The sequence below is a fragment of the Diabrotica undecimpunctata genome, chromosome 1, assembly GCF_040954645.1.
Source record: "Diabrotica undecimpunctata isolate CICGRU chromosome 1, icDiaUnde3, whole genome shotgun sequence".
NCBI classification, from domain to species: Eukaryota; Metazoa; Arthropoda; class Insecta; order Coleoptera; family Chrysomelidae; genus Diabrotica; species Diabrotica undecimpunctata.
In genome coordinates, this window is record NC_092803.1 from 116714878 (window position 1) to 116724251 (window position 9374).

Below are 9374 nucleotides of genomic sequence, written 5' to 3' on the forward strand. Positions count from 1 at the left end.
AGAAGAGGAAGACCCATTAAAGAATGGAACAGTGACATCTCGCAGATACTACAGAGTAAGGGTAAGACTTGGCAGGAAGCAACACAGATGGCATCCAATAGGAAGGAATGGAGAAAGTTCGTTAAGAGCTAGGACACCTCAGAAGACTGTCAAATAGTGTAATGTAATGAACTGTATGTTAAACAGCCCAACACCGAAAGGTACAAATGGGTCTACTGATTAAGTAAGTAAGTAAGTAAGTAATATTATAAGGAGTTTTGTGGAAAACCAATCCAATTTAAATGTTTCTAATTATTATAATTTGGAGCAGCAAGTGACTAAAATATTAATTAACACAAAAATCGGGCCAAGACTACCGATTATTTTTAAGAAAAAATATATAATTCGGTTGTATGTGTTTTATTAAGACAATATGTACATATGTATAATATATAAATAATAAATAAATAATTAATAAATAATCAATAAATAATTAATAGTTAAATATTATGTTTATATTGGATTAAGCCACAATTATTGGTTTTAGTCAAAATCACATTTTCAACTAAGTAGTGTTTAATGTTTGGAATTCCACTCCGGAAATCGTTTTCAAAAAAGAGTATTTAATTATAATGTATAACCAAAGTTATTTGTTATTAGGTTATGTCATTTCAAAGTTGACATACTTAGCCTGTTTTGTAGCTAGCAGCATGTAAATGGCTGAAAAAAAATTAGGATGGTGTTTTTACTCTTTTTCATTCGCAGAATAATACTCTTCAAAATTATACAGAACCACATAGTTGATCACCTTGACGATATGCAGATATGACAGATTATATGTACTTAGAGTAAATCAAGACCTTTCGTAAACTTATTAAACCTGCAGTTTATTTTAAAATCTACAAGCTGTTGACCGATCTGAAGACAGAATTCGACTTGGCAGCAGGAGAAAATTCTAAAGCATAATCTGAAATACCCTAAAAGAATATAAGGAGTTCACAGGTCTCATATAGAGGATTTACATTGGCCACCAAATAATAACCCTCCTGGGTAATCAAATAAAATATTCCATTAACATTTGCTTACTGCTTTAATACTGTTTATCATGGCAGTTTACATAAAACTATTAATCTGTAGATAAATAAGAAAAAGAAATCTAATGGAGGTATAGTGAATCAGTAGTTAAAAATATTCACATCTGAGACAACCACTCTCTTTTACATGTTAGTCTTTACAGGAAATATTTTTGTGCTTACCTATGCAAGTCGAATATATAGCTAAGACGTAACCATAACTAAAAGATCTTAAGTTACTATGCTTAAAAAGAATATGAGGAATTGATATCACAACATGACAGCATAAGACAAAGCAAAACTGCAAGTAAAAGAGTTAACAATTGAAAGAGATCAATTGCATTCTATCGTTGGTTGCATGAAATCAATAACACAAATTATTTACATTGGTCATGTTTTCATTTTTAATAAAATTTGTCCTACTTTTTCCATACAGCGTTTATTTTTAGTTTATCTTTTAACATAGCTGGCGAATCGCCTCGCAGCGAAGCCATAATAAACAGAAGAAGAATCCTTTAACATAGGATATATATTATTTTTTGGTTAATATAATATTATTATCACAGATCATACGGTTTTGTGGTTGTCCATTTGTAATACTATCCATTTATTGTAATTGCGTTTTATATGGACATATCTCTTAAAGATTTTAATCAAAGAATAGTCAAACTTTCGACCGTCAGTAATGGTATGATATATACCAAAACTTTTAGACACATAATTGAATGTTGAAATTACAATTTAATGGTAGATAATCACAATATTAAGATATAATATTTAATCACTTAAAATTTTTTTTATTTCGAGAAAACTCTTTCCTTTTGTCTCTGGTAATGAGAAATATAAATGAGTAAAACCACTGAAACCAACAAAACTAAAGAAAAACATACAGCAATGCACTCCAAAATATTTGGCTGCAAAAGGATATAAAAATGATACAGAAATCATACAAATCTCCCCAAAAAATTGACAGATACTACTTCCTACAGATCTTAAGTCACTAGGAAGTAATTCAGCAACCAAAATATAGGGTACCGAACTAAGACCGAAAGCAAACACTATAAAGTAACAGGTAACACAAAGTAAGGGTAAAAGTTTAAAAACATCAGGTTTAACATAATTGTTTTGTTGAATATAAAAATATAATCCCAAAAAAAGCATTGAGAGACCAGCAATAAACGTTCCCAATAAAATCAGAATTCTACGTCCTACTCGCTCTACAATTGATATAGCTACAACTACAGCAAATAATTTAATAACTATTAGTATTACGGCAAGAATATCTCCACTTAATCCTACAATAGATTCATTTAAAATTGGACCAAGAAGACCCAGTACTATATTGATTCCTATTGATTCTTGAATTATCATAATTGATAATGCAAGATAAAATCCTCTTTTAACAGCCCTATCTGCTCTTAAACGTTTTAGAAAACTACTTTTTGTCGAAATATTAGTTTGCAGCATATTCTGTGTTTCAAAAAGCTCATTTTCAATATCCAAAATTTTTTTTGTTTTCCCTAGTCTAGATAGTGCTGCAATAGCCTCCTGTTTTCTTCCCTTGGTTAATAAATATTCCGGTGATTCAGGCAACCAAGTACAACAAATGAGACATAAAAGTGCAGGTAATCCACAAAGTAAAGAGAAAACACTAACGGAAGTAAAAGCGCCAATAACAGTCCCATATAGCTGACCAAATGTCATTGCCAGAGTAATAAAGAATCCCAAGCGGCCTCTATTGTAGTCTTCAGCAATCTCTGCTGTATACGTAGGAATCAAAATTGGTCCACCACCTAAACATAATGAAACAGTGAACTTAAAAATAAATAAAGTGTAAATGTCTCGTGCCAGGAACAAACCAACAAAGGAGATTAATGTACCAAACGCTATACAGATTAGGGTTTTTTTCCTTCCAATAATATCTGGTACTTTTGCGATTAATACTGAGCCTATAACTAATCCTAATGGATAAGTTGCAATAAAAAGTGAAAATTCCCACACAGTTATCGGCCTTCCTATGGGATTTAGCATCGTGTTGTTTGATTGTAATTTTAGTATTACTGGAGATGTCCACACCATCATAATGCCAAGACACACTGTCACGACGTTTACTGTAATAAAAATAAATTACATATTAGTCGTTATAAAAACTTTTGTAGCGCAATAACGTCGAATAAATATTTTATTGCGTTTTAAAAAGGCATTCGGTAACTTAAAGCTTCCAGATATTCTACATAGTTAAATGCTACAGTATTATTGTATAATATTAAGAAACAATTCCAGTATCATCTTAAGTTAGATGCATATTGTAGTCAGTTAAAAAGATAAATAGAGAACATAATAATATTGTTATGAATTTATTAATTGTTATGTCTTTATTTAATTTATAATTATTTATATTTTATTTATTAATTCTTTGCTAATTTATTATATGGTTCTTATTTTAATTTATTAAAAAGCACGATAATTTATATCAATTTATTTAACTAATAATACATAATTTATCTAGACGAACGTAACAATTAAATCGCGACCGCGAATCTTCTTCAAAATTAACTGTCCCTTCCAAATAAAATGTCCTGTTATATACGCCAGTACCGTTAAGCTAGAAACATCGACAGCCCTCTCGACTAGCGGCGAAATTTTAACGGCAAACTGGTATTTTCACTTTTTATAACATCGTGTGTCAGGTAGGCATTACCTAGAAAATACTCGAATGAATAAGCATATTAGTAATAAACATGTTTACCGTTTTGGGTCAGAATTTATCGTAACAATATGTTTAAACCATTTCAAAATTAAACTGGTTGTCTTCCCAAGAAAACACCAGTGAACCAGATTAGTTAAATTTGTGAGATTAACCCTCATCCGGACACTTACTTTTTTCTGACATAGTAGGACAGATGTGTATAAATTCTTTTAAATTTTTATTTTTAGCTAATAAAGTAATAATTATTGTGCTCGGTCTGTAAAAATTAAAAAACAATGCAAATTTTAACCTATAATTATAAAGTATCTACAATTATAGATACGAGATTTTATTACTTTCTTGGGGAACTCATGTTTCACACTGCTGTGCTCATTGCAAACGTTCTTGCAACTATTATAAGTTTATTTTTGTGTTCTCGATTTTTTTGAAGGACATAAATAACATCTTTTTTACATCTTTTTTTGTGGTGACTGAGTTATGGCACTTGTAGCAGTTACTTTTCCTGCAGAGTTCGCCATAAGTAATCTGGTTGATTTATACAGTTCTACGTTCTACGATAATATGAAACCTCAAAAGTTGTTCTGCTGTTTAAATTATGAATAGACTTCTTTTTTCGTGTCTTTTTATGTTTCAATTATAATGCAGATTAATTCAAATAACATAAGATGCTAGACAGCATACATCCAACATATTCAGAAAATATGTGAAAGTCCAACGGTTTGTTCTACGTTTGCACATACAGTGGCTCACAGCTTAAATGGTGTAGTCGCTACTCAATAAAACTAGTTTGTGTTAGCGGCTCTATATTTATTATAAAAAAAACTACATATTGAAATTAAATTAGAAGTCTTCTAAAATAGCATAAACTATTTTTTGGGTTTCAAATATACCATACTTATAAGAATAAGAATAAATATTTAATTATTTTATGTATGATTTTGATGTCACAGCTAAAATGATGCAGATAAGATGAAGAATTACAGAACTTATTAATTTGAAATTTGCGAAGGAGGCGGAGCATTAATTCATATGGCAGGTATTTTTATGTTTAATTTGATATTTCAAAATATTTAATCGGCAAATAACAAAATTATTTAAGAATGTGTTGCCAAACTACGATTAGAGAAAGAAATTTAATTAATACTTACCCTAGAAATGGATATAGCCAAAGAGACATATCCAAAATGGTAAATAAATGTTCACTAATAATTCAGCACAATATTGAACGTCACCAAAATGAAAATAGAGTTGAAAATAAATTAGAGTTAGCTTCAAATAAGATTTTTACCGAACGTGAGTAGAGACATTTTCAGAGAAATAACAAATAACCCTACAAAAAGTGCACAAAAATTGCAAGATGATGTGAAAAGACAGTTTAGTAAACAATGTAACCCCAAAACAATTAGATGGATATTACGAAAGAATATACTACATGGTTGAAGTGCTAGAAATAAATCTTTTGGACTGTCTTACTAACACTGGGATCACGAGATATAGAACTTTTGCGTCTGTATACGATTTTAAAAAAGTATTCGCGGTATTTTTCGAGTAATTATATGCGGGAGAGAGCGAATTTTTATTGTTAGCGGCTGTCAACCGTAGAGATAATACGTCTGTTACTAACGATAGTCAACATGAAAGAAAAAAGAGTTACTTCTGCTGCTAACGAAACTTAGCATGCAGGTGCGAGCGTCTGTTCCTAGCGATAGGCAACAGGCAAGAGAGCGTCTTTTTCGTTTGCTATCTTACAACTGTCTGTATTTCTAAATGAGTGGGGTTGAAATGGAAGTATAAATGGATGGAGCTGGATAATCATTGCAAAATTAAGATAGAAAATGTTGAGAATTAATAAAGCGAAAAACTAAATGGTTTTTCGCATGTGAAGAATTAAACACTACGGTAAAGCACGGTGAAGGTGGAGTGATGATGTGGGGGTATATGTCATCTCCAGGTATAAGTAACATGCATTTTATTGAAGGGAATATGAACCAATACATGTACTTGGATATACTGAGGCATCATCCCGCAGCTAGTGTTCAAAAATTAGGTAATAATAACAATTACCGGTTTTATCAGGACAATGCTCAAACACACCATATCAGGTTCGTACTTGGTTGCTTTATAATTGCCAGAATGTCATTAAAAACATCAGCCCAGTCATCAGATTTAAATGTTATTGAATATTTGTGGTTGAAATTAAAAATAAAGTAAATAGTGCACTAAAATTAAATAGAAATTAATTGAAAGTAAAAACTACTGAAGCTTGAGACACAATTTCCCCAGGGTACAGGGTTCCACAGACAGTGGGAGAAATGCCAGATGCATGGAGAAGCAGAAAAGCAGTTTAGAAAAGCAAGTAAAATTTGCAACAATCCACAAACTACAGGACTATAAAATTAATAAGTCACAAAATCAAAATATGCATAATTATCATGAAATAATTCGCAACCTAAAAAGCGGTACCAATACAAACAAAAATGAAAGTCTAAGGACTAAATACGGAATCCACGAAATACTTACACAGAAAAATAATATGAGAGAAGATTGCAAAATAATGAAATATTAGAAAGCAATAAAATCAAGGAAGGCTGGGAAAAAACTCAAAAATAATATATTTAATGCAGCAACGGAATTACTTGGAGAGGGGAAAGTAACGAACACTAACATATAAAAAAAATGATCAGAGCATAAAGAAGATAGATAAACGAACTAACAGAAACAAAATACATCATACAGAAGACAAACGAAGAAATAAACATTAAGGAGGGAGAAGTAAATTAAGTACTAAGAAAATTAAAAAAATAATAATCCTCAGGAGAGGTCAGAATATCAAATGAGCTACTAGTAGTACGGAGAAACAGATCTCACAAAACAACTTTTAAAGCTATTCCAAAAAATAATAAAAAAAAACGAATATTACAAGAATGAAGATCAAGTATTCTAACATCTCTCTTCAAAAAGGGACGCAAATCGGATTCAGAAAATTAACAACCAGAGTGATAATAAATAAACTAAATAAAACTATAACACTAGCAGAACAACAATAAGATTTTAGATTGGGAAGATCATATACTGATACCATATCTATAATGACGCCAGTGCAAGAGAAATCATGAGGATAAAATAATCTGACATATTTATGTTTTGTGAATCTTAAGAGACCATTTAAAGGAGTCAAATTAATAGACATTATTTACTCATTGTACTTATTGTAGGTACCTCTAGGAATAATCAAAACGATAGCAAATATCTAAGAGAATATCACAACAAAAGTAAAAGTAGAAAAACGACTAACTGACTCAATTGAAGCTGGTAATGAGATAAAACAGGGAGATTCGATGAATCTTCTAATGTTTAACCTAATAATAGATTAAATAATAAAAAAAACTAAAAAAGGATACTTAATGGGAATAAAACAACGTAAAATAATCTGCTATGCAGACGACGCAATACTAATCTCTCAAAGTAAAGATAACTTACAAAGTATGCTGCACAAATTTAATATAACAGTCATAAAATTTAATACCTTAATTTGCACAAAACAAAAAATGCATGGTTATAACAGCAAAGAATAAAATTGGAGCTGGAAGGTCAGATCAAAGTGATGGAGTTTAAATATCTAGGCATCACACTATCTAGCTACGGAAAGCTCAAAACAGAATTGGAAGATCAAGTATGAAAATAGAACCGCAGATTAACAGAATGAAATAATATGGAAAAATAAATTTTCAAAACAGTCATCAAACCCATAATAACGTACACAGTAGAAACAAGACGTGACACAGTGGGGACAAAAAGTAAGCTAGAAATAGCAGAGGTAAATATCCTTAAAAAAATCGATGGTAAGGGTAAGACAGTATGGGATAGAGCTAGAAGTACAGATATACGACGGACATATAAGATCGAAAACATCAAGTACTGGGTTAGAAATAGAAGAGTAGGAAAGAATGATCATATAATCCGAATGACAACCAATAGAGACGGTTTCCCAATAGGAAGACGATAGGAAAGAAAACGAAAACAATGGAAAGCCAACTTACTGGTGACATATTCAAAAAGAGACAGAATCATGTCTGTACAAAAAAACAAGAAGAAGAAGAAGCTATGAAAATATAGGAAAGACTAATTAATATAGTAAGTAATAGAAGCTATGTTAAAGTAGAATTAGATCAGTGCTCATAGCATATTTCGCAGTTCTTATTTATTTAATATGCTTTTTTCTTATTTATTCTCATTATGGTTGGATTAGATGATGAAGAAACTACAATGTAACTTTCTCTGGCGCTTAATGTATGCTGCTGGTGACGTAGTAAGAGAAAATCGTGGAAATAATTTGGAACAAAAAAAAAATTGGAGAAAAGCTCTTGAAGAGTAAGGTTTTAAATATAATAGGGCAAAAAAAAAGTAAGCCATTTGTTAAAAATTGGTCATACTGCAGCCAGTAGGCTCATTGTACATCTTCCATTTATTTATGATACCCATTCCAGATGTCCCTTTTATCACATGTTCAGTAAAAAATCCTGTTAATACTTTGAGCCGATTCGTGCGAGCCGGTCAGCTCTGCACTAAAATATTTTATACCTGATGCTTCTCTGGCAAGTTTACCAACTTTTTTATTGTGTATTTACCGTGTATTTATCGGTGACCTGGAAGCCATACCAGTGATCAACAGTTAGAAGTTATTCGAATATTTAACTTGCGATGAAATTAAATATGATAAGGCCAAAGATAAAGTTTCTATAATGTCTATCTAAAGATGGAGTTAGTACCACAAAGGAAAAGGGAATGGATAAAATAGAATTGGGGCGGGATTATCTTAAACACAGTATACAATCAAAGTATCAAAATTTAAGTAGCTGCACTAACAAGACAGATAATAAGGGTTCTAAGAAACAAAAGATTCAATACAAAATCTAACACCCTAAACAGGAATATAAAAGTTGTTAGAGAAATTTACATAAAATATAGAAGATATTATAAGAAAACCTTTCAAGAATGTCGACAGGTAATACAGAAAAATCTAAATGCTTTGTTATTAATTTAGAAATGCACTTAACAAATTTGTAATCCAATTACTTTAGATTAAAATGAATTCAATATTATATATTAGAAGCTTACCTGCAAATCCACAGAAATACAAAAACCAGCTATTTCCTAACACTTTCATTTTGCAATGAAAATGTTTTACTTTGAATGTGAAATTTTTTATCAAATACAAGCGTGCAACTACATAAATACTTAAAAATTTATAGATACTTAAACATTTTCACAAATATTTATAAAGCAATTTCAAACCCTAAAATGATAAGAACTAATGAATATTAATAGAGTTATGTTACAGAAGTAGAATAAACAAAAATATATATAAACTTTTACATTGTTTCAAAATGATCAAAGTCAATATTTGAATGTCAGTACAGTTATTTTCTAGTCACATCCGAATTTTTTAAGTTATGCTTTTTCTGTAAAGCATTTCTGCAATCTTCCTCCACCTATGTTAGGTTGACAACTATTAAGGCAAATTTATTTTTGTCCTGCACTGCGTATATTAGATGTTTTCCATTGTTGTTCATCATCGAGTTAGAATCTATGGAGAGGGCATCACGTGACTA

General features: G+C 30.7%; 1 protein-coding gene across 1 annotated transcript; it reads right to left on the minus strand.

Annotated features, from left to right (window-relative positions):
• Positions 1-402: 402 nt before the first annotated feature.
• Positions 403-8987, minus strand: LOC140440044 (facilitated trehalose transporter Tret1-like). Its single transcript, XM_072530290.1, has 2 exons — positions 8881-8987; positions 403-3163 (listed from the first exon to the last, which is right to left on the minus strand). Exons 1-2 carry the CDS (start codon positions 8927-8929, stop codon positions 1830-1832), a joined length of 1383 nt encoding a protein of 460 aa, XP_072386391.1. The 5' UTR covers positions 8930-8987; the 3' UTR covers positions 403-1829.
• Between the last annotated feature and the right edge of the window lie 387 nt (positions 8988-9374).